We start from the raw sequence: 26,392 nt of genomic DNA on the forward strand, positions 1-26,392 counted from the left end.
TCAGTGATATCTAATTGGTCCAAAAGCCCACTCCTCATAACTGTACATTAAATATCAAATTTGATTGGCCGTAATTATGGACAGACATTGTGGACAGCCAAATTACTTTTTCAAATTACCTGTCGCAGGACAAGGACTTGATTAGGTGTCAACATCAGGCATTCGGTACTGTCACGTTAAAATTTTGACACAGTTGCTGGAAGGAACTGAGGCTGCGATTGTTCGCCAAGTCAGGCGAATTTGGTGGAACGATAGATTTTTAGATTAAATTTGTGTAATTTACACCTTCAAAAATATAAAATTCCAGTTAACTAAGTGATAACTAACCAGAGCAGGTGATTATGCAATAACTGTGAAAGGTCTTATTACAACACATCTGAGTCTGACGCCAGGTAGGCTCCTATTGTACCTGTAACTTGAAGGTGATGGGGTATGGTAGCAGGTTGCGGAGGAGAACGGTTGGGAACAGGTGCATAACAAAGGGCTTGTCAAACTCCTCAGTGCTGTGTGACATCACAGAGTCTGGAATAGGAACCATGTTGATCTTCATCATTTGAGAGCTGTCTCCGTGACGATGGCAGGTCTTCTCCAGACACTCTCCAGTTTTCTGAATCACCTCATCATAGGAGAAACCCTCAGAGCGCTCGTATTCTACACCACCTTCAGTTACAGGCTGCAGGCTTAGCTCAGCTCTGTAGGCAAATGAAGACACACAAGATTTATTTGTATAGATTACAACATGATTTTCAGAAGACATAAATTAAAATCTAAAAAGCTATCTGTGGCAATCCCGCACAATCCATCCTGCCACATTATCATACTGTATGTCTTCAGAAGACTTACTAAACGACTTATATGGACTACTTTTTTCCATTTTCTTTAATTGTATTGAAAAGAGCTGTTGAACTTCTTTTGTCTATCACGGTCTGAGTTTGAGCCCAAAGGACGTGCAATAATTGCACAGAGCTGCTGCTTGTGTACTGTAACTGACCTGTAGGAGCCCAGTGGCACACAGAACTCTTCTGTAGGCAGAGAGATGCCCAGACACACAGAACCCTCATAAACTCGTAATGGCACTGAGAAGTGATTGATAATCTACAAAATCAATTCAAAACAATGACATCATGATCAATCAATCTGTCAACAACAACATTTAAAGTACTGACAATTCAGATGCACGTGTATACTGTGTATAGGTGTCATTATCTTCATGCTATACAGTACAGACCTAGTCTGTTTACCTTTAAGCGTGTACACTGTACAGTATGTGTGTGTTTGAAATAATACCCACCTGGAAAGGAGAGCGTATCTTGACATATTTGCTCCCCTCGACAGTGTATATTTGACAGACAAAGAAGCGTGTGACGCCTGACTGTTGGTGCATGACACTGTACATGCCCCGTCCTGTTTTGATGAGTGGGATGACACTTGCGGAAGTGTGGCCAACTGGAGCTTGAAGACAAAAATAGAATTATTTTACAAACTAGTTTTATTTTCAAGCCATTTATGGGATGTCTGTAACAAAAACCGTGGGAGTAATGAGTAACAGGAAATGAGTAACACATCGTAAGTTTAATAGTTAAGAGTTCGGTGGTTGTTCAAATCAGCAAAATAATAGTGGTGTTTGACTTAGCAAGTTCTACTCATTTTATGTTTTTATTTATTAATGTATTATTATTTCTAAAACACAGTATCTGTATTGACTTAAAGTATATGTTAGGTTCATTGATTCAACTTAATTTCAGTTCAAATACAAATGCCAGATATAAATGTCATTTTAGTCATTCATGTGTTCATTTTGAGCAATTTGTTATTTGTCAGTGTTCCTAAGTACATATATTTGTGTCTTACTGGGCTGTATGTAGTTTTTGCCACTGAGGCTGGTCATGGCAGAGAACTGGTCAGTGGACACTGCTGTGAGGGTGTAGTCCATATTCAGACTCTCTCCATCCAAGAGTTCCACAACACGTTGTTTAGACTCTTTACAGATGGGTCTAAACACCTCGCTGTACAGCACCGACACGGCCAAACCCAAATGGTTTTTAACCACAAACGGGGCCTGATCCGTCTGAAAGCACTCTGCCGTCTGCTTAGCTGCCTCCGCAAATGCCTACAATCCAACCACAGGAAACAACTCTCAGAAATGTACACTTTATTTAAATATGCAGTGGGATCTAGGAGACCACTAGTGAAAATGCATCTATTTTGGCTTTCTTTATAGTTTGATACATTTTATTTGATACAATCTGAGTGAACATGAATTTCAGAATCTTTAGGTGTTTGGTATGCCCGCTTATGCTTTACTGACAGCTTCCACTCCAACTGGCATAGACACCAAACCAGAATGCTCCAAAGGTCAGATTTCTGTGATTTAATTGAAGCACACAATGAAATCTACATGTTAGAAGACACATGATAGATTTTTTGACTCCCCATGCATCTGGTGTCTGGTGAAATAGTAGTTCTGGTGTAAAGGAGTTCTGTTTAGCTGCACTAAAACAAGATTTTTAAACTTTGCCAATTATGAGCAGCTTAAAAGGATATAAATGTCCAATTAGAAACTATGAAAAAGCACATGCAAACATGTGCTTGCCACTCAATTGCTACTCATTACTCAATTGATTGAGTAAACGCATTCCCTTAATTGAATTGAGTAATGCCGTCTCCAAAACTTGTATAGTTAAGTTCACTTAACTTCAGTGTTCATATAGAATGAACTTAAATAGTTAAGGTAACCAGAGGCAAGAAGACTTAACTCAGATTTAAAAGTTGTTGTTTCTACTTAACAATTTTAGTTGAATTGACTCAAATTTAGATCATATAAAGAAGATTATAACTGATTCTATGTCAGTCATTAAATACTGGAATGCATATATACCTGTAATTTAGTTGCACCGGCACAAGGTGAACTGAAATAGAGTTAACAGGGTCCCATTTGATCAAAGGGGACAAGGGATTGTGGGTATTCCCCATATTCTCAATTTTGTACTCAATCATCTGAGTTATTAACACTTTGAATCTTAAGTCTATAGATGTTTAAGATAAATAAGCTCAATGAACATAGATATTAGAGATATGAGCCCGAAACTTGACATTTCAGGTAATGTTTAACTAAGACAACTTTTTCCAGTAATAGCAACATTAGGGTTTACTTTGCTTAAAATGTCTCAAAAACTTTATATTTTCAGGTTTAAATGGGTACATTTATTTCTCCATAACTGTGAGAGGGATGTCACTTTTCACCAACCTCAACATGATTTAATCATCAATACAGCTAGTACAATCTCTTACCATTCCTAGATTACTGAGCATGTGTAGGCCACACTTAGAGAGAGTGATGTTGAGCTGGTCTTTGCTTGTGATGCTGATGACCGTTTTATATTCAGGCACACTGTTGTCCACCTCATCAGCTATCCCAGAATACAATACTGGTTTCTTCTTCATCTGTTGTCATAAAGAGAGAACATTATCAGACAATCCAAGGAAACCATTCATGAAAGCTTTGCCATTTATCAGAGTACTGCATTACTGTGAGTTCATTTGAGTTTAAACGCAACCTTAAGTGCCAGTGTCCAGGGTCTAAAGACATCATTTGCTTCATCATCCAGCGGCTCCAGAAGAGGCTCCCATAAACCCATCATCTCATTATAATAATTCACCTACAGGAAACAAAAAATATGTTACAGAAAACAAAAATATCCTTAAAATCTCATTTCAAATCATTCGTCCAGTGTATTTTCAAAACGCTAGGCCTTTCACACTACATCATATAATTATTGTCTTTTTAAGCCTCTCTAAGATTGGGTTAAAGGAATATTATGGGTTCAACACAAGTTAAGCTCAATCAACAGCATTTGTGGCATAATGTTGACCACCACAAAAATACATTTTGACTCGTCTGTCTTTTCTTTTCTTTTTTTTAAGAAAAGGACAGACGAGTTAAAATAATGTTTTGTGGTAATCAACATTATGCCACAAATGCTGTCAATTGAGCTTAACTGTTATTGAACCCGGAATATTCCTTTGAGCATCTGTTTACCCTTGTAATTTTGCCAGGGGGTTAGCTGCAGCAATATTAACCCTGGATTATGTAGCCCAAATCCAGATATTTGAACTGCCGTGCCAAAGGTACAGTACTGTGCAAAGGTCGTAGCCACATAAGATGCTTCACAAAACATTTGTCTTAAGATGGTTATATATATCTGCCACTTTAGTGTGGCAATAGTAAATATACGTACATGTTATACTCTCAAACGTTACATTTGCAAATAGAATAGAAGGACAGGGAGCCCTGCAACAAATGGCATGACCCTCACAGAGCCCCCCACTGAACATCGGGTCAGTCTGAGATTACATAAAGAGACGGAAGCAATTAAGACAGCCTAAATAGATAGAAGAACTGTGGTGAATTCTCCAAGAAGCTTGGAACATCCTATCTGCCAACAACCAAGAAAAACTGTGTCCAGGTGTACCGAGGAGAATTGGTGCCGTTTTAAAGGCAATAATGTTCACACCAAATATTGATTTAGCTATTTTTCTGTTTACTGGCCTTTGTATGACATTAATTGATTAATGAAAACTATTTATATCAATATTTTTTAAGAAATCATCACTTTGTACGTTTTTCACAAGTGCCTAAAACTTTTGCCGAGTACTGTATACAGTGTAAATCAATTCAGTGCTTGAATGTAACAATGGGTGTTTACATGCACACCAATACGCTGATAATTACCAAAAGTCAGCGTATTCAAAAAAATCGGACAAAACAAGAAAACGAAACTTACATGAAGTCATCAGATTATTCAATGGTTTTGACATTAAACCATAAACAGACATGTTCTGAACATTTTATTTACATTTGTTATTTCAAGTGTGAAAAGCCCTTTGAGTGTCGCTACATTATGATCTGACCTCCAGGTCCAGGTGACAGTGGAGGTTAATGAGAGTGCTCCAGTTCTTCACGTCTCCTTGGAACAAGGCTTTAGCCAGCAGCATGGGCACTGTGCGATGGCCCACCCCGGCCTCTAGTGTCACACAGATGGATTGGATGTTGATTTTGAAAGACTCTCCTTGAGGGATCAGTCGAGTGACGGACTGGGTGACTTCCTCTCCTTTCTCCTCGAGGAACCAGAGTTTCAGATCTTTCAGGCTGCGACGTTCCCACAGATCCTGTGGAACAGGGCTCTCCAGCTCCTCAGGGGTCTCGGCTGCAGGGCTCAGTGCTGACTGAATGGTGATGACCGTTTTTATGATGATGGGAGAAACCTTTGGGATGAGGAACACAGAGGTTTTTAATTTGTCAGGGCAGAAGCGATCATGTAGAGTTAACATTTAAAAGGGATCATATTCTTTTTGTAGCATATAATATATATCACATGCTTAGTCTCACCTTGAGCGTGAGGGAGCTGATGGAGAGCTCAATGGTTTGAGGCTGAGTGGCTGATTGGCTGCTCTGGAAGAACACCTGACAGGGCTGCAGCACCGTCGTCATGTTGTTTTCACGCTTCTCCCGCAGGAACGGACACGCCACCACCTTCAGATCTGAAATGGCCGCTGTCATCGTCTGACCGTTGGGCTCGCTCTTCATCGTCAGTTCACACTGTGTCGTCATGACGAGGGCAGGGGCTTCAGCTCGTGTGAGGTCGGCCACAAACACAATCTCGGGATTCTTGACCACAACATTCATCTCGGTCTTAGCAACCACAGGTGCAGCAGGGGCCGCTAACAAAGCCAAAGACAATCATCAACATAGCAATGTGAGACATTTTCAGTTTGCAGTTTGAACTGAATGTGATAAGATAAAAAGACTTATTGTTATCGATCAGATATTATATTTCTGATTATATAATAATTGTTTGTTAGCTGAAGTTATACAAAGGTTTTGTAATAAACTGTAACAAAATGTAATTGTAATTCAAATGTTTCACTTTCCAGGTTTTCATTAAAAACTATCGACAGATTTATTTTAACGTGTACTATCCAAAAAAATGCTGTGACAAAAGGTCAAAAACCTTTCATTTTGTCTTCTTCATTGTGGTGTAGATGAGCAATCTCTAACCTGTGTCTTTAAGTGAACTGGCTGGCTGTTTGTTGCTCTTTGGAGAACCTGAGAAGCCATCTGCCATAGCCTTCAGAAACACATCAGCTACAGTTAGCAGGAACTCCATGCTGGCACACAGATAGATGTCCTGAATCAAAGTGTCCAGAACAGTTCCGTCTCGGCCTTGCCGATAACTCATGTCAACCATCATGTTGTCTTCTCTGCCCTGACGCATCGCCATCATCCTAAACCAGCAGGAGATTTGAAAAGGGGAGAGAAAACTTGTTACGAACCATGATGATCTAAACTACACAAAACACTCAAAATGAGTAAATAATCTGATGATTAATTCATTAATAATTTGGGGGAGGGGACATTATATTAGTACATGTCAAATAAAATTTAAAGAGATAGTTTACACAAAAATAAAAACTTTTGGCTTCATGTTGTTCCAAACCGATCCAGACGGTCTTCCATGAAGCACAAAAGGTGATGTTATGGAGAATGTCAGTCTCAGTGGCCATTCACTGTCATTGCATCTTTTTTCCCTACAATGAATGGCAACTGAGGCTAACATTGTCCATAACATCTCCTTTTGTGCTTCATGGAACACCGTCTGGATCTGGTTTGGAACAACAAGACACAGAATTCATTTTTGGGTGAATTATCTCTTTAACAAATCTGTCTTTAGTGTGTTAAAGTGACAGTTCACCCAACAATTTTAATTATCTCATCATTCACTCAAGTTAATGCCATCCTAAATGTGTGTGACTTTCTTTCTTCTGCAGAACACAAACAAAGATTTTTAAAAGAATATCTCAGCTCTGTAGGTACATACAATGAAGATGAATGGTGACCAACATTTAGAAGCTCCAAAAAGCATATAAAGGCAGCATAAAAGTAATCCATATGACACCAGTGGTTAAATTCATGACTTCAGAAATGAAATGATAGGTGTGGGTGAGAAACAGAACAATATCAGATCAATAAATCCTTTTTTACTATAAATTCTCCTTCCTGCCCAGTAGGTGGCAATATGCACTAAGAATGTACATCGCCAAAACACGATTTATAGTAAAAAAGGACTTCAATCTTGATCTGTTTTTCAACCAGACCAATCACATTGCTTCTGAATAAATGGAATAAACCACTGGCATCTTATGGATTCATTTTTGCTGCCTTTATGCTCTTTTTGGAGCTTCAAAATGTTGGTCAACATTCACTTGCAATGTGAAGACCTACAGAGCTGAGATATTCTTCAAAAAATCTTTGTTTGTTTTCTGCAGAATAATGCAAGTCAAACACATCATGGATGGCATAAGGGTGAGTAAATGATGAGAGAATTTTCACTTTGGGTGAACTGTCCCTTTAAGTAGGTTGTGATCTGTGTGTGATAAACTGTACCTGGAGGTGATCATTTTGACTCTCTGTCTCTTGTCGTCCAACAGGCAGTTGGTGAGCTTGACGGAAGCTTTCATGGAGCTGTCTGAGTACAGGTGCACTGCAGTAGAGATGGTGCCTAGTGTGAACTCTGCCAACTTCAAACTCTCATCATGGGAGTCTGGTAAATGGGTCTGCACACAAACAGCTCATATACACTCACAGCTGTATTTAAAAACATATCACTGTAATAAACACTGCCTTTATTATTAGTATAAAGAAGGATTACAGACACTGAACCAGAACACAAGACAAAAACTGTAAACTTAGTTTTGAATTAAAAATAAAAACGTACACAGTGTGCATAACAGAACCCAAAGCAGCACATATGATATTAAGATCAAACTAGTTGAAGTGAATGGAATGTACAGTAGTGTGGTACCTCGTTGGTACTTGGGCTGTACAGAACCAGGGTCATGGAGTCAAACTGGAAGTTTAGTTTCAGAGTGGTCTTTAGTTTGCCTGTTTTCTGGCCTTCTACCACTGCAGCGGTCACTACAGTTTTACCTACAAACAATGTTAGGTCCAGAATATCTGAATGCTGAATCGGGACATATGTGTAAATGAAAGATCACTACTGTAAATGGGTGATTTTATATTAAAGGGATAGTTCATCCAACAATTGTGACTAAATATACAATGTATGTGGTGTTTAATAATTATAAATAAATAAATATGAAACAGGATAGTAAGATTTCTACTCCATTGAAGCATGCAAAGAAAAGGTCACAGAGACATGATCTATGCTGCAGTGTGTGTTTGTGTTTGTACTGGGTGTGTGTTTTACCTCCAGAGCTCTGTGAATCTTTGGTAGAGACTGTGTCACCTTTATCAGAGCTGGTTGGAGCTGGAAGAGCATCAGAGGTCTCCGATAGATTCTCACTCAAAGTCTTCAACACTATAGTCAGATCCTCTTGACTCAAGATCAGCTACAAAAAACACCCACAAACACACATCAACGGACCTTAGTCAGAGTGGCGCCGTATTACATTTTTGGCTGGAAAATAAGGATATGAGGGATAAAAATACAGTCTCTTCACTTTTGTTGCAAATTGGTGTTGATCGTCAGGACATGAAAATAAATATATATTTTCAAACAAAATTCAGCAGACAAAATCTCCAGAAAACATGAGTTGTGAAAAATAGATCTTGAAACTTTATACAGTGTATGCCATTGTACAGACTGAAGCCTATCTCTCGCAGCCTTGTTTTCATCTGCATAAAATTCAGTTTTATGAATATGGCTAAGGGTTATAACAACATCACAAAGGTTTATAGCAGCTACACACACACACACACACACACACACACACACTTACACTCATGGGTTTGAGGTGAGCACTGATCTGAATATCAGGGATGCTATGATACCAGGAGGCGGAGAGATTGCGTTTGATTGACAGGTCCATATTTACTGGTTTGAGTAATTGAAGCTCACTCTTAAATTTCGCATCACTGAATGTGGTTCTGAGAAAAAAAGAAAAATGTATCAAACAATAACAAATGTAAAGAGGTGTTTTTAGTGATGTTTCAAGCACTATCACATGGATATGGAATGCTTTTAGGAAGTTTGCATGTGCATGTGGCATGTATTCTCCATCTAAAACTATTATAAACAGCATTTTCAAGTTCTTTTACAGTCACTATTTGAATGAAAAAATATCAAATGTATTTGTCACACTGCAGGACCATTTAAAATGAACTAGTAAAGGCAAAAAGGTTGTTAAAAATGACCAAAACCTATAAGATTGAACATTCATACAACTTTTAACCTTGATGAAAAGTTCATGGTCATGTTATGCGTTAACTACACTTGTCCAAACACATAAAATGCAAGATTTGTAATACTCTTCTAACCTGTACATTTTCAGATCACTCAGTTCCACAGCCATGATGTCCATCACAGGAGGGATCTTGGTATGTGTTGGAGAGGTGACAATCTCAAAGCGGTTCTTTACAGTCACTAAACCCAGATCTGCCACAATGACATTGTGAGAAACAGAGGATTGTGGAAGGAAGACGACTGGAGCTTTGATGTTTACATGCAGGCAGATACGAGTGCTTCTCTCTGCCAACTCCAGGACACCTGTGGCTGCTTTCTCTGCTGCCTGAGCTGTCACTTCTGCCAACGCATTTTTAGCCTCCTGGAAATTATTGACAAACGCCTGAATAAGGAAAAGACAAAGAGAGAGAGACCATGAGAGAGATCAAAACAGATGCAAACAGGGGCTGCATTTTATCTCATTAATAATAGATGTTATAAAATAGATACACAGTCACATGATCCTTCAAGCATTTTTTTTTACAATTTCAAAGTTATAAAGAAAAAAAAAAGACAATTGTGCACATTTGTTTCTATTACAAATCTTTATCTATTTTTGTGTCAAGGTTTTGTTTCCCTAAAACACTACTCATTTAATTTCATTAAACTAAGCTTATTCAGATTCATAGTCAGGGAATAAAATATTGTGGTACATAAAAGTGGAACAACACTCACCAGTATTGAGGACACAAACTTGTTGAGGAAAATGACCTGAATACAGCCCACACTCAGAGTGACGCTAGTGTCCACAATGTGCATGTCCGTGTAGGCGTCTCCCTCCGTGGCATCCACGTGATTCACCATACGGAAATCAAACACCTCCTTGTCTGCGATGGACACTGCCTACACAACATCAAAAGTGAACACAAAAAGTGAACAATGTCAGCTTTTTAATTATAAATTAACCAATTTACACAGCTATGCAGTCCAAAAGTAGTTCAATAATATTAAAAAATTGCTATTCTAGGCAAATTAATACAGTGATTCATATAATCGATAAAAAATGCCAAAAATAATGTCAATATCATTGCATAAAATAAGCTGAGAAAATATCTAAAGCAATCTTTTGCAGTATATTTAAGGAACAGTACTGGTGCCAGATCTCCTAAGCAACCAAATTGGCCGGTTCCTAGGGAGGGTAGAGTCACATGAGGTATCCTCATCGTGGTTGCGATTAGTGGTTCTCGCTCTCATTCGGGCGTGTGGTTGTGTAGTTGTGCATGGATGCCACGGAGAATAGCGTGAAGCCTCCACACCGCTATGTCTCCGCTGTAACGCGCTCAACAAGCCACGTGATGAGATGCGCGGATTGGTCTCAGACGCAGAGGCAACTGAGATTCATCCTCCGCCACCCCGATTGAGGTGAGTCACTATGCCACCACGAGGACTTAGAGCGAGAAATTGGGTACTGGTAAAATGCTGCCAAATGCAGTACCAGTTAATAAAACTCAAATTTCAGAGAATGGGCACACAATCTAAAGGGATTTTATAATAAACCGTATGAAGAATCCACCACTCTAAGATAGGTTTTTCTGTTATTTTGGACCCCAACATATTTATTTACTACAAATGTGAAATTTAAATATATGTGGTTAAAAGATTTAGATATTTTTTTTCTACAGTCTATTATAACCTCTAAAAAAGGTTTGCCAGTTGGTAATTGTGCCAATCTACTTTTCATCCTATGATCTGTTATCATTGATTTCAGTGTGCTTTACCTTTTTGTATAAAGCCTCTTTGTCACAATCCAGAATGACAATGTTCTTCAGGTTAGCTAGAATCTCCACTGACTTCTTCATCATCCGAACTTCAGAAACCAGCCCTGATGTGAGACAAAATATTTTTACATATCCCCTGTTTGTGTGTCTGTTGTGTATACATTTGTTCATGCTTGTGTATTACCCTCTATGCTGATCTCAGAGATTCTGGCTTTCTCTCCTCTTATGAAGACCTTCAGACAGTTCAGATCTGCTCTAATGTGCAAATTCAACACATCCTCAAACTTTGACTTCTTACTGGCTAAAAGAGAATAACCAAAAAGAGATAAATGATTAAATAAAAAAGAATCAAATGCAAAAAAAAAAAGAAGAAAAAGAAAAGAAAAACGTGACAGGTTTGATATCCAGTAGTGCTATAATCCATGGGCAGGAACATGGAAATTAAAACAATACATTTTGAATGTTAAGAAATATGTCTGTGAATTAAAAATTGCAATACTCAATATCACCTGATGGATTTTCAGAGATAAGTTTTTTTTCCTCCACTTTTCACCCCAATTTGGAATGCCCAATTTCCAATGCACTCTAAGTCCTTGTATTGGCGTAGTGACTCGCCTCAATCCGGGTAACGGAGGACAAATCTCAGTTACCTCTGCATCTGAGACCATCCATCTGCGCATCTCATCATGTGGCTTTTTGTGCGCGTTACCACGGAGACATAGCGCGTGTGGAGGCTTCACGCTTTTCTCCGCGATATCCACGCACAACTCACCACACGTCCAACCGAGAGCGAGAACCACATTATAGCAACCACAAGGAGGTTAACAGAATGTGACTACCCACCCTAGCAACCGGGCCAATTTCATTGCTTTGGAAGCCTGACTGGAGTCACTCAGCACGCCCTGGATTTTAACTTGCGACGCCAGGGGTGGCCAGTCAGCGTCTTTACTTGCTGAGCTACCCAGGCCCCCCAGAGATAAGTCTGAATTAAAAAAAGTTTATTAAATTTACTAGATTTCTTGGTAACAGCAGACTCCTCTGTTTTTGCCTCCTCTTCCTCTCCCTCTTCCTCCTTTGGTAGGATGGGCTGCTCCTCATGTGTCTCCTTCTTCAGAGGCGGGAGGAGGTTATTCAGGAAATGTATTGAGTTGAGGAGCGCCTCAGTGTGCAGGTGCACATCCAGTGAGGAGAAATTCACCTGTTTTAAGGACCAAATATTAATTATTTTCTTCAATCAGGATGAGTGGAGTGTCCAAGAAATTCAGTTCTACAAAGATTTGCAACTAGTATCCAGTCATTATAAGGATATGATTGGCTTTCACATCAACTGATGACAAATGTTGAGCTCTGATTGGTGAACAAACTTACCTTGATTAGTTGCTCTGTGTTTTTATATGCGGTTTTAAAATCTGGTGCATTTTTGTCAGCCTGGGAAAGAACAGAGTGTCAGTGTTAATGTGTATCTTTTACATGTAATCTATAACTTTTAGGTGAGAAAGTTTACCTTGATATATTCTAAAGTAAGAAGATCTTCCTCAGTGTTGTCCAGAGTGGTGATAAGGTGAACTTTCTTGTCCTCAGAATCTTTACACAAACACACAAAAATCTCACAAGTTTTACATTTTTCATATAAATTATATATTTTTGGCAGGGTGGGGATGGCTAGCTAGGGTTAGGGGCTTGAATACCATTCGGGATCATGTCTGACATAATCACAATCACCTTATGCACACTTACCCAAGTACTCTGAACATTCAAGGCAAATCTCACGAAGGAAGGTGTATGAGGACATATCAAAGGTGCAGAGTTTGAGTTGAGTTCCTAAACCATCAATAAACAGATGTAGAATGGTCACTTCCTGCCCCTTCGACAGGCGACACAGCTGAATGGAAAGCTAATTGGGGAAAAAGTGAGGGGAAAGATGCCACCTGAGTGAAAATGATGATTTAAGGTGCTTAAAGTCTTCAGATAGAGTGGCAAGAAAAAGAATGTGATTAGCTGGTTAGCTGGTTTTCTGCATTAATTGGTCATAAAATGCAATCTCATCTTCATCAAAGTCATAAATATAGACAAACACTGTAGTGCTTAAACTAACAGTACACAAACAATTATATCTTTCATGTTTTACTGAACACATCCTATAAAACATTCACAGTGCTGTGGAAAAAGTAATTGAACCCTTGGATTTAATAACTGGTCAATCATTGTTTGGCAGCAATAACCTCACCCAAGCATTTCCGTTAGCTGTGGATTAGACCTGCACAACGTTCAGAAGGGAGTTATCCCGTAGGATATCTTGTTAAACTTGTGAATTCATTTTTCCCTCGATGATGTCAAGCAGTCCAGACCCTGAAGCAGCAAAGCAGCCCCTAATCATGATGCTCCACCATACTTCTCCTTTGGGATGATGTTTTCATTTTGGTATGCTGTACCCTATTTAAGCAATACGTACTGCTGCATGCTCTTCCTACACAATTCAATCATAGCTTCATAAGTCCACAACATATTTTCCTACTAGTGTTGTGGAGTGTCAAGATGGTCTTTGGCTAACTTCAGGAGCGCAGCAATGTTTTTGTTGGAAAGTAGCGGCTTCCTTAGTGGTGTCCTGCCCTGGACATGAATGGTTTCCGTAGACTCCTGAACAGAGATGATAACCAGTTCCAATGATTTCTTCAAGTCTTTAGCTGTCACTGTAGGGTCCTTTTTTACCTCAATGAGCAATATGCAGTGTGCCCTTTGAGTCATCTTGGCTGGACGACCACTTCTAGGGAGAGTAGCCACAGAACTAAATAGTCTCCATTTATAGAAAATGTTTCTAACTCTGGACAGATGAATATCTTAGCACTTCGAGGTGACTTTGTATCCCTTTCCAGCTTTACGTAAAGAAACTATTCTTGATCATAGGTCTTTTGTGCGAGGCATGGTCCATGTCAGCAGATGCTTCTTGTGAATAGCAAACTCAAAATGTTGAAATGGTGAGTGCTTTTTATAAGTCACAGTAGCTCTAACCCACACCTCCAATGTCGTTTCATTAATTAGATGTCAGGTTTGCCAACTACTGACTCTAATTAGTTTGTTGGCATCATTAGCCTTGGGCTTCGCATACTTTTTCCATCCTACACTGTGAATGTTTGAATGATGTATTCAATATGTAACCGAACAATACAACAGATTGCGTTTGTTCATTATTGTAACTTAGATGAAGATCAAACCAGATTTTAAGACAAATTTATACAGAAATGCAGGTAAATCCAAGAGTTCACACACTTTTCCTTTACATTGTAATTTCAAATGAACAAAATCTTTATTCTGATAGTTCTTTTTAATGTTAATAGACAATACTTTGATTTTCCCTACATTTTGACCAATACATTTCTACGACTTGTCCATGACATTTTCAGATGTTTGTGATTACTGGAAAGTTTCTTTAAAATCACTTTTAACTTAGACTAATTCACCAATGACTCATTAAGACAGATTTATGAACAGATGTGACTGATTCACTGAAAAGAATGGTTAGCTTTCAAATTGAACATCATTGTGGCTTAGGTCTAGACAATTAAATCTATCTATTTTTTACATATAACGTCAATACCGAAAAAGTTGACGTTTTATTGCTAATAAAATCAAATATGAGTGAATTGTAAATTATATTCACCATAAAAGCACAACAACTACACATTATATGATGTTTTGCCTTTTGAATTTCATTGTTTGTTTATTTTAAATGTACAGTAATTTCAAATCAGATAATTGCACAATGCTCCAAAAAGGTTGTGACAGTCAAGTGTTTACCATCACCGTTACTTCTAATAACAGTTAAGCATTTAGGCACTGAAGACACAAGTTTGTTAAGTTTAGAAAGCAGAATTTTCCCCCATTCATCCATTATGCAAGTCTTCAGCTGCACAATTGTACGCAACCTTCATTGGCGTATGGTGTGATTCATAATGCCCCACACAATCCCAACTGGAGACAGATTAGGACTGCAGGCAGGCTAATCTAGCAACCGCACTCTCTGTTTACGCAGCCATGCAATTTTAATCCGGGCAGTAAGTGGTTTGAAATTGTCCTGCTGGAAAATGCAGTGACGTGTGGATGCAGCGGTGAGTGGTGTTGATTTACAAAGGTTTAATAAAGTAATCCCAAGCCCATGTTCATGATATTCATTAAAGATTAATGAAATTTTTTAAGACAGTGTCATCTGAGGGATCAGAGATCATGACCATTCAGAAGTGGTTTTCGGCCTTTAACTTTATGCACCGAGATTTGACCAGATTCCTTGAATCTTTGAACTATATTGTGCATGTAGAGGGTGACACGCCCAACATCCTTCCAATTTGTCTTTGGGGAATATTCTTCTCAAAGTGCTGGAGTATCAGTTGGCAAATTGACAAGTCTCGAATGATCCTTGCTCTTGAAAGACTAGGCTATATTTGAAGGCTGCTTATATACTATGACATGATTTCCTCAACTGTTTAACATCTCCTGTTTCACATCGCCTTGTTATTTCAACTCGTCAATTTGTTATTACAATTACAAGATTTTCTCCCCTTTTCTCCCCTATTTGGAATGCCCAATTCCCAAGTCCTCGTGGTTGCGTAGTGACTCGTCTCAATCCAGGTGGTGGAGGAGGAATCTCAGTTGCCTCCGCGTCTGAGACAATCAATTCGTGCATCTTATCACATGGCTTGTTGAGCGCGTTACCGCGGAGATCTAGCGCAAGTGGAGGCTTCACGCTTTTCTCTGTGGCATCCACACACAACTCACCACACACCCCACCAAGTGTGAGAACCACATTAAAGTGACCACGAGGAGGTTAACCTAATGTGACTCTACACACCCTAGCAACCAATAGGATGCTTAGGAAGCCTGACTGGAGTCACTCAGTATGCCCTGGATTTGAACTTGCGACTCCAGGTGTGGCAGTCAGCGTCTTTACTCGATGAGCAACCTAGGCCCCCCAAATTGTTATTAGTCTCAACTTGTTTTGAGTGTGGTGCAATCATCCGATTTGAAATGACTTTACATTTAAAAAAATAATAATAATGAAATTCACAAGGTAAAACATAATATGTGTTGTTGTGGCGCTTTCAATATGGCAAAGGGTGAATATAATTTACATATCACTGCTTTTTGTTTTTATTAGCCTTTTTCATAGTCCCAACTTTTTCAGAATTTAGGGTGTATATGCAGTATATATGAAAGTTCACTCCTCCATGACTTTTACACAATTAAAATTTCCTGATAAGTTTTCCATGATCTCTGAGGAAAATAAAGAAATACATTTTTAAACTACAAGTTCAGTGAATCGTGTCTCTAAAGTTTGTCATGTGCAGCATTGTGACAGGGCATGTTAATAAGGAAATAATCAGACCTTGTTGATCAAAAATGTCAAGAGGAACTCAGTCATATTCTTTTTGGGGTCTTTCAGCACCATGGTCAGACGTTTTTCAGAGGCAGATCTGAGCAGAGAATCTGATGAAGCCTCAAAGAACGGCAAATCTTCTACTGGCGAACTGGGAGCATCGAAGAACAACTCCTCATCTGATAAAAAACAAACAAATCACAATGTTTTAATATTGGATTTATAGGGTAGATTAAAAGGGATGTGGAGATAATATTACATCTTTCCTTTAAAACATGTACACATGTTTGTATTAATACTACTATGACTGAGTATGTATGTAAGACCTGAGCCGTATATGATTGATGCACGCAGGTCATCTACGGCTGGTCTTCGGGGCGTGAGCTGAGGGGTGTTCACTCGTTTGGAAATCTAAAGAGATTAAAGTAAAAATATGACTTACTTTTTAGTACACATACACAAAAACAGGAACCCTTATCAAAAACCCAAACACAACTACAGTGCACTGAATGGCCTGGTGGTCCTTTATTTAAAATCTCAGGTGTGGCCAAATTTAGACTTGACAGAAACACTGAAATATGTTTGTGAAGTAACAGGAAGGCCTAATAAAACATAATTAAGCTTCAGAATTAGTAAAAAGCCAGTGGTTTTCAAACTTTTCAATGCAAAAAAAACCAAAGAAAATTAAAAAAATATGATGACCTCCTTGCCAGTGTGTTTCGAATGATTCGATAATTGTGATTTGTGTGGAATATTTAGTATCTTTAGGTATATATGAAATGCAGTTTTGGTGTAGTGGGAGAAAGAGAAAGGTGATATGTTGCATATACTGCTCTGTCCGGATCACTACCACACCCTTATGCCATATTTTTGTCCTCATTAAAATGTTTTGGTTATAAGCCTTTTCTCTGAATTTGCAGTGCCCCCCCTCCATCTGAGTTTCCACTGTCAGTGTGACCGGCACCTCCGTAGTCCCATCTGGGGTCGAAGCCATGTCTTCAGAGAGCTGGTTTGTTATACTTGGATGCCATTGTGGTGCATCTAAGTGTGAAGTGTCTCATTCACCATGGGTCACTGCAGACGGTGTGGCCAGTACACTGCTAGCAGGGAGAGTATACTGACTGCCTATACCTGTGCACCTTGAAGCTCTTGGATAGGAGAAGAAGTGGTGGAATGTGTTAAAATGAAACTAGGCAAGACTACTTCTCCCATACAGTGCAAAAAAAACCAAATTGCAAAAAGTGAATGTGATTTCGTAAAATAAGCTACATAAGCGGACACACTGTATTTCAATTAATATAATGGAGAACAACATTGATGTAGTCATGGTTTATCATGATACAGCGGGCCCCAGAGCGTATGTGCAGTCCACCCTGGGTTTTATCGACAATTATAAGGGTTATCGCCTGCAATTCGCTGTAAAACCACCTCTCTTCAACAAGGTGTTAATGTCAACTGCGGAAGGGGAGTCATCTCGGATTTTAGAGGAAGAAATAGCCAATTTGCGTCTCAGGGTGTCTGCTTATCTAGATGATCTACTGCTCTGTGCTCCGTCGCTGCAGCAAGCAAAGATTGATCCGAGAGCGAGGGTTTCTCATTTGGAGAACTTACATTTCAAAATAAATGAGGCGAAGAGCAGTCTGTTGCCCTCACAAGAAATAATATATCTGGGTTTCAGATTAAACTCCAATCTGTATTAAGCATTTCTGTCAGAGCAGCGCATCGGATCCAATCGCAGCTGTTTGTTCCTTTTTCAGAGAGAAAACAAAGTCTCATTCAGACTATTTGGTCTGCTGGCCTTGATAGTGTCAGTCATTCCATTGGGACTATTGCGAATGAGAGTTTCAGCACTGGATAGCAGTGCAGCACTTGTGTCCTTGTGTCACTTAAATCGCAGAGTGACAATGACGTCAAAGGTGCTGCTCGCTCTCCATCACTGGAGAAGTCCCGTTTTCCTTCACGAGGGAACCCCTTTGGGGACGGTCTCTATGAGGAAAGTGGTGATGGCAGATGCATCACTCACAGGTTGGGATGCGGTGTGCGAGGGCAGAATAGTGAAAGGGGTTCAGCCCGCATCATTATGCAACGCGCACAAACTTTCTGGAATTCCTGACAGTGTTTCTAGCATTGAAGCACTTTGTAAAGTTCCTTCAAAGCCAGCATGTCCAAGTCAGATTGGACAACACAAAAACAGTGGCATACATAAACAGACATGGGGGCACACGTTCACAGCGACTTCACAACTTGTCCAAAAATCTGATTGTGTGGAGCGGTGCGCGCTTTCTCTCAATGAGATTAATAAGAATGGCTTGAGATGTTTAGAAATCTGTAATGTACACATATTTCATTTCAGCATCATCATTAATTTCAGCAGTTTGTGCACATCACATTTGCTTTAAGTACATTGTATTACAGACAGCCACACAGAATACTAAGAACCGAAAGCAAATCAGGTCACAATGCCAATCATGTCTACAAACACAAGCCCATAAATATAAACACACACAATGTTGTTGTTTTACCTTGGGTGTAACTTGTGGTGCTTTCATCTGAGGGGCGGGGCGGCTCTCAGGAAGTGGAATGCTGCTGAGCAATGCCAGCACACCGCGCAATTTATCATCAGAGATCCGCAGAGAGAGCAGAGGGAGTTCACCGTGAATCTTAAACCTGAATGCACACACAGCAGACAATAAACATTACATTTATCATATTTTATTGATAAACCACACATCACATTACATTAAAAGAATCTCACAGCAGGCACGAATATTCCTAATTTTCTACTTACTTAGGCATTCTTGAGTCTGTGACCACCATGGCTCTGCTGAAGACCACCTTCAGGTCCACAGGCTCCAGGATGTGAAAAGTAGACTGCCTCAGTGGACGAGCCGTCTTCCAGTCACCACCTGATACAGCACATAGTGTACTTAAAAGTCTGTAGGTGTTGTAAGCATCTACATTCTTTTAAAATTCACAGAAGTACATTTAAAATTCAGCTCTGTTCCAAAATATAGTGAGCTGCCAAACTAGGCAAAATGTTTGGCATCATATGTGGCATTGTATTGGAAAGATACAATTTGTCCTTTTGAGTTCCGCAGAAGAAAGAAAGTCATACAGGCTTGAAAACAACATGAGGCTGAGTAAATAATGACAGAATTTTTTATTTTTAGCCAAACTTTTCCTGTTAAATGTATTAGAATCGTCTATGAGCGTTAGTGAAATCTCTTGAGGAGTGCTATATGTGTTTCCTTTTGATTAGGGTGCTGCCTACGTAGACAGCAGACAGCGAGGCAGCTCACAATGATTTGGAACAGAGCTATTGTGCATGTCTAGACACCTGCTTTGGTGTAGAGGAACTGTAAGCTGCTCAGCTGGACATCAAAACTGTCGTAAGCTCGAGACATGATGTCTTCTATAGTGCTGCTGCCCACAGACAGCTGAGGCAGTCCAGCTTTGCTCTGACTGGACATCTACATGCAACAAACACACGCACCTTTTTAAATAATAAATATGCATGTTATGCATCACAGTATGGCCTCAAAGCTAACACAGAAGGCACTACAACTGAAGCCCAACACTGAAACCTATCATACAACCTTAAAATACCTAAGAATTGGTGTGCACTGCAATTGCAATGTTTTTACCTGAAAATGGCCCAAATCCAGAATGGCAAGGTTGTGTTTGGGGTCGTAAAAGCCATTCTCTGGTATGATGACATATGAAGCCATGAGGTTTATGTTCAGATCAAGAACCTTTTGAGTCTCAATGATGTACATGAGGCCTGCAAACAATGAACAAATCCATACATTTTTGTTTAGTTTTTTCTACCCAATTCAGAATTCCCATTTCCCAATGCGTTCTAAGTCCTCGTGGTGGTATAGCGACTCGCCTCAATCCGGGTGGCGGAGGACGAATTTCAGTTGCCTCCGCATCTGAGACATCAATCCACCCATCTTATCATGTGGCTTGTTGAGCGAGTTACCATGGAGGCTTGACGCTATTCTCTGTGACATCCACACACAACTCAACACGTGCCCCACCGAGTGCGAGAACCATATTATAGCGACCACGAGGAGGTTACCCCATGTGACTCTACCCTCACTAGCATCCGGGCCAATCTGGTTGCTTAGGAGACCTGGCTGGAGTCACTCAGCACACCCTGGATTCGTACTTGCAACTCCAGGGGTGGTAGTCAGCATCAATACTCGCTGAGCTACCCAGGCCGCCAACAAATCCTGTTTTATTACTAGGCTCACTTTTGATAAATAAGAAATTAAACCCAGGTGACGATAATCTGCAAATTCAGTTATGGAGATTATTTTTTTTTAATTCAAAGATTCATTGCCATGGCCTTCACAAACTTCTTCTTCAGAAAAAAGCCCATTGTATCAACCTGGTATCTTGTAAACACAACTTTGTTTCCTGATGGACTGATAAAAACCTGTGCTCCCTGACTCAAAGAAATTGTGTAAAGCCAGCAAATCAGATTGGATCTTGTCACATTTGTGTGTAATATGCTTTAGACAGTTTGTGGAGGTATCTGAGTGTGCAATCTGACACCCACACTGATCCACACTGAAAGCAAAAATGCTGTATGATGGCATATAATCAAAGTGAAAAAGAATATATTTCACATTTAATATGCAGTTGAGAGAAACTGGATTTAATCAATCAGAGATCACTATGGGCGTGTCTACCCATAGCAACGCGGCAAAAATAGACCACCAGAATGCCCTGCCGCTCATCTCTTGTCATGGTGGGTTTGGACAAAAACACAGATTAAAAAACTGAGTTTTAAAGATGAAGTATTTAATTCTGTGCCACTAGCGCCACTGAATAGAATTGTAAATATAAAACAATGTTTTAAAAACAGCTTTCTGAATACACCCCTCATCTGCAGTTGTTCAAAAAATGGAGATTTATAGTCAAAAAGGACTTTAAAAAGTTTCTGTTTCTCACCCACACCTATTATATCATTACAGAAGACATGGAATTAACCACTGGATTCATATGGATTACATTTAAGTTCTGGCCAACATTCACTTGCATTGAATGGTCTTACAGAGATGAAAAATGTGTGTTTAGCAGAAGAAAGAAAGTTATACAAATCTGAGATGGCATGAGGTTGAGTAAATGATGAGAGACGAACTAGTTTGGGCGAACTATTCCTTTTAGGACAAACTAGATAAACTTTCATTTATAATTGTAAAATTTCACTTTACAGTCTCAGTTTCTACCAGTAAAAGCAGGATGAGAATGCTCAGAGAAATATGTATCCTTCTCTAATAAAACTCCTTGCTCAGACGTATACCCACCTGTGGAGGTCTTGTCTCTGAACTGTTCCAGCTTCATGAGGGTGGCGTTGGTCAGTTCGTCCAGCTGCAGGTCATTAGGAGGCATGAAGAAAGCTGACAAACTGTTCACCGTCATCTAAAACAGAACTCACAAGCTTAAGATACACTTCACTATCTGCCCATGGGAAAGTGCTCCTCAAAAGTGTCCCTCACACTTACAGCATCATAGATGATCTCTAGCGGCAGGGAATCTATGTGCAGTCTCTGGTCTACACATGTGTCCAGTGGATTGGTCTCAAACATCAGGTTCAAAAGGCTTGTACCCTTTGCCCCCACAACATGATTTGGTGACACAAGGGTAGGGGGCGTCTTGCCCCGAGGGAGACCCGACACTCCAAACGATGACAGCTGAGCAGAGATCCTGACAGATAAACCAATACATTTTTAATGCAATATAGAAGCATTTAATACAACTCATAATTCACACAAATGAACATTTGTGATTGGTTACAAGAATTAAAATCATTGACTAAACCTGACCAAGTTTGTCATGTTGACGGGCCATATTTGAATATATGTGTGAATGTGATTTGACAGACTAGGTGAAGATTATCAGTGAATATCGACTGAAATTCTGTCCATTTCTCACATAAAGCTAAAAAGAATATAACGTACGAGTCGTATGGAGTCATTTTGGAGCTTGACAGCCTCTAGACACTATATGTTTTTGTTGAAAGTCATTAGTTTGAAACAATATAAGGAAAAGTAAATGACAACAGATTTGTGTGTGTGTGTGGGAGGGGGTTGTTCTACTTTGTCAACTATGTAACAATATAGACATAAAGCAGTGGTTATCGAAAAATTGCATTTGAAAAGAAAATACAGTACTTTATTGCCTGAGCTGCAGGTCTTTGTGTCAACGTGGTTTTCAGATCAATGACGGACAGTTTGATGATCTCTGGCTTCTCTCGGCTCTCTTTGATTGACAGAGACAGACTGTGCAGCTGGAAATGTATCTTCATATTTTCAAACTGCAAAAAAAAAAATAAAAAAATCACAGTTATGACAGTGTACATGATTTATTAATTAGATTGATGCTCCTCATCATAAACATCTTAAGTGTGAAGTGACGTAAGAAATTATATTTTCTAGAAATCTAAGTGAACCCAATTTTGGATCATTAAGATTTTGGGGGGGGGGTTATTTTTTCTATTTTGCATTTGACATTATTTTCATGACAATTAATTAATGATAATGACATTTTCTCCACAAAATCTCATAACAATGCAGAAACTTTTTCCTTTACTCATTCTTATTCCCACTACTGTCAAACCGTTATGCTAGGGGGAAGACACTTTTCTTATTATTACATTTAGTATAAATTAAATGGAATACTTTTCAATTTAAAATATAAATATTTGTCATCTTGATGCGCCATGTTTTAATATATGTGTAAATATGACTTGATTTCTATAAATCTAAGTAAACACAATTTTGGACTATATAATATATAAAATAATAATTCTAGGACCCCACACCTATTTTCATTACTAATATATATATATATATATACACACACACACACACACACACACACACTGGCTGCCCAAAGTTCGAAATAATGTACAGATTTAGCCGTTTCAGAAGGAAATTGACTCTTTAATTCACCAAAGTGGAATTCAACTGATCAAGTATAGTCAGGACATTACTGATGTGAAAAACGGCACCATCACTATTTGAAAAAAGTCATTTTTGATCAAATCTAGACAGGCCCCATTTCCAGCAGCCATCACTCCAACACCTTATTCTTGAGTAATCATGCTAAATTGCTAATTTATTACTAGAAAATCACTTGCCCTTATATCAAACACAGTTGAAAGCTATTTGATTCGTTAAATGAAGCTTAACATTGTCTTTGTGTTTGTTTTTAGTTGCCACCGTATGCAATAGACTGACATGTATTAAGGTCAATATTAGGTCAAAAATAGCAAAAAAGAAACCGCTTTCTCTAGAAATTCATCAGTCTATCATTGTTTTGAGGAATGAAGGCTATACAATGCTTGAAATTGCCAAAAAACTGAAGATTTCATACAAAGGTGTACACTACAGTCTTCAAAGACAAAGGACAACTGGCTCTAACAAGGACAGGAAGAGATGTGGAAGTACATCAGAGTCTCTAGTTTGAGAAATAGATGCCTCACATGTCCTCAGCTGACAGCTTCATTGAATTCTACCCGCTCAACTCCAGTTTCATGTACAACAGTAAAGAGAAGACTCAGGGGTGCAGCCTTATGGGAAGAACTGCAAAGAAAAAGACACTTTTGAAACAGAAAATCTAAAATAAAAGGTTAGAGTGGGCAAAGAAACACAGACATTGGACAACAGATAATTGGAAAAGAGTGTTATGGATCTTAACCCCATTGAGCTTTTGTGGGATCAGCTAGACTATAAGGTGTGTGAGAAGTGCCCAACAAGACAGTCACATCTTTGGCAAGTGCTACAGGAAGTGTGGGGTGAAATGTCACTGGACAAACTGACAGCTAGAATGTCAAGAATCTGCAAAGATGTCGTTGCTGCAAATGGTGGATTTTTGATGAGAACTCTTTGAAGTAGTTTAAGAAGTTCTGAATGCTGTATGTTATTAATGTTCTGACTATACATTGTGATCAGTTGAATGCCACTTTGGTGAATACAAGTACCAATTTCTTTCCATAGGAGCAAAATCTGTACATTATTCCAAACTTTTGGTCGCCAGTGTGTATATATATATATACTGGTCTGATTAAACAAATGTTGAACTGTGTGGCCATAACGACCATCATTATGTTTGGAGAAAAAAGGGTGAGGCTTGCAAGTAGAACAACACCATCCCAACCATGAAGCATGGGGGTGGCAGCATCATGTTGTAGGGTGCTTTGCTGCAGGAGGGACTGGTGCACTTCAGAAAATAGATGGCATCATGAGGAAGGAAAATTATGTATATATATTTAAGCAACATCTCAAGACATCAGCCATGAAGTAAAATCTCGGCTGCAAATGGGTCTTCCAAATGGACAATGACCCCAAGCATACCTTCAAAGTTGTGGCAAAATAGCTTAAGTACAACATGTCATGGTATTGGAGTGGTCATCACAAAAGCCCTGACCTCAATCCAATAGAAAATTTGTGGGCAGATCTAAAAAAAGCTTGTGCGAGCAAGGAGGTCTACTAACCTGATTCAGTTACACCAGTTCTGTCTGGAGGAATGGGCCAAAATTCCAGCAACTTATTGTGAGAAGCTAGTGGAAAGCTCCCCAAAACATTTGACCCAAGTTAAACAATTTAAAGGCAATGCTACCAAATACTAACAAAGTGTATATAAACTTCTGACCCACTGGGAATGTGAAGAAAGAAATAAAAGCTGAAATAAATAATTCTCTCTACTATTATTCTGACATTTCACATACTTAAAATAGAGTAGTGATCCTAACTGACCTAAGACATGGAATGTTTTTAACTTAAATGTAAGGAATTGCGAAAAACAGAGTTTAAATGTATTTGGCTAAGGTTTATGTAAACCTCTGACTTCAACTGTACATATACGTATGTATATATACATATATTATAGATTTTTTTCATTACAGTAATTAAAATAGGTGGGGGTCCTAGAAAAAAGTTTTATTTCTTTATGTAAAATTCCGTATTACTTTTTTGTTTAGGTTTGGGGGTGTAATAGGGCCTGGACATGTTCTTGTCAGGTTTCATGAGATTCACATATTTGAGATAAATGCCTTACAGACTGTACATAAATATTACTCTGATTAAATGCACAGCCCATTTACCCATATAGATACATCTACTGTATAAAATCATATACAATGACTGACATCTAATAAATGCTGACAAGTGTATTTATATGTGCTCATTAGGATTAACAATCACTAACATGTTTTGGCAGGTTAGGATTGATGGCTGTCTCACTGTATCCAATGGCAGCATATAGTTTGGTTTTCTCTGCTGGAGACATCAGTTCATCAAAACCTGAGAAATATGAAACAGATGGACAAAACATCTATCAGAAACTCAAATGGCTTTTGTAGCATTTTGACTGTGGAGGATCTGCAAAATGGATTAAAATGTTAAAACGTGCTTAAAAATACAATCTTCTTAGTGGTTGAATGCATTATGAAATTATGCCAAAATATTAAATAAATGAAAGAATGTATGAGTGCAACATGATGAGTACACATTTATAAAGCGCTTCAATTCAGTGGAAATCTGCAGGTGTGGATTTCATGCAGGTCTAGTTAAAAATAATTATATAGTAAATTTTAACTTAGATTGAGCGTAGACAAACCTCCTGTTTTGACATCTTTGGTTTGTGCGCAGCCGTCTCCAGACCAGTTCCACACCCAGCCGAACCAGCCCTGTGACTGCTCTTCCTCCACCTTCACCCCAGGACGGTATATACGCAGCCCCGCCTTTGAGGCCTACAACATCATTGACAAAATATGCAAAAGCCAAAAGGGGTTGTTTGACCAAAATGATAAAAACAAGCAAACAAACAAAAAACTAAACAGCATTCAGACTTTGTGATTCAGATATCATATAACAGAGGCCTTTGCATTTGGCACACTTAATCCAAAGCAATTTACAGTGTATTCAATCTGTACATTTATCAGTATGTGTGTTTCCCAGGAATGAAACCCATGACCTTGCCTATACCAGTTG

General features: G+C 38.9%; 1 protein-coding gene across 2 annotated transcripts in view; it reads right to left on the reverse strand.

Annotated features, from left to right (window-relative positions):
• LOC127630472 (intermembrane lipid transfer protein VPS13A-like) overlaps window positions 1–26,392 on the reverse strand; it is a 71,685-nt gene that overhangs the window by 29,868 nt on the left and 15,425 nt on the right. For both annotated transcript variants that reach the window (XM_052108015.1, XM_052108017.1), the window contains exons 15-46: window positions 26,019–26,151; window positions 25,608–25,702; window positions 22,571–22,713; window positions 21,902–22,103; window positions 21,704–21,818; window positions 20,033–20,169; window positions 19,726–19,858; window positions 19,177–19,294; window positions 18,911–19,055; window positions 16,715–16,799; window positions 16,398–16,567; window positions 12,758–12,914; window positions 12,525–12,604; window positions 12,389–12,448; window positions 12,032–12,218; window positions 11,205–11,321; window positions 11,021–11,124; window positions 9,978–10,145; window positions 9,338–9,645; window positions 8,800–8,947; window positions 8,268–8,409; window positions 7,863–7,987; window positions 7,445–7,614; window positions 6,059–6,285; window positions 5,390–5,721; window positions 4,912–5,265; window positions 3,558–3,659; window positions 3,292–3,444; window positions 1,852–2,110; window positions 1,292–1,452; window positions 992–1,095; window positions 410–692 (exon numbers count right to left, since the gene is read on the reverse strand). In XM_052108015.1, coding sequence (XP_051963975.1) covers window positions 410–692; window positions 992–1,095; window positions 1,292–1,452; window positions 1,852–2,110; window positions 3,292–3,444; window positions 3,558–3,659; window positions 4,912–5,265; window positions 5,390–5,721; window positions 6,059–6,285; window positions 7,445–7,614; window positions 7,863–7,987; window positions 8,268–8,409; window positions 8,800–8,947; window positions 9,338–9,645; window positions 9,978–10,145; window positions 11,021–11,124; window positions 11,205–11,321; window positions 12,032–12,218; window positions 12,389–12,448; window positions 12,525–12,604; window positions 12,758–12,914; window positions 16,398–16,567; window positions 16,715–16,799; window positions 18,911–19,055; window positions 19,177–19,294; window positions 19,726–19,858; window positions 20,033–20,169; window positions 21,704–21,818; window positions 21,902–22,103; window positions 22,571–22,713; window positions 25,608–25,702; window positions 26,019–26,151 — 5,217 coding nt within the window. The remainder of the gene's footprint in view (window positions 1–409; window positions 693–991; window positions 1,096–1,291; window positions 1,453–1,851; window positions 2,111–3,291; window positions 3,445–3,557; window positions 3,660–4,911; window positions 5,266–5,389; window positions 5,722–6,058; window positions 6,286–7,444; window positions 7,615–7,862; window positions 7,988–8,267; window positions 8,410–8,799; window positions 8,948–9,337; window positions 9,646–9,977; window positions 10,146–11,020; window positions 11,125–11,204; window positions 11,322–12,031; window positions 12,219–12,388; window positions 12,449–12,524; window positions 12,605–12,757; window positions 12,915–16,397; window positions 16,568–16,714; window positions 16,800–18,910; window positions 19,056–19,176; window positions 19,295–19,725; window positions 19,859–20,032; window positions 20,170–21,703; window positions 21,819–21,901; window positions 22,104–22,570; window positions 22,714–25,607; window positions 25,703–26,018; window positions 26,152–26,392) is intronic.

This window comes from Xyrauchen texanus, chromosome 37, assembly GCF_025860055.1.
Source record: "Xyrauchen texanus isolate HMW12.3.18 chromosome 37, RBS_HiC_50CHRs, whole genome shotgun sequence".
In the NCBI taxonomy this organism is placed as follows: domain Eukaryota; kingdom Metazoa; phylum Chordata; class Actinopteri; order Cypriniformes; family Catostomidae; genus Xyrauchen; species Xyrauchen texanus.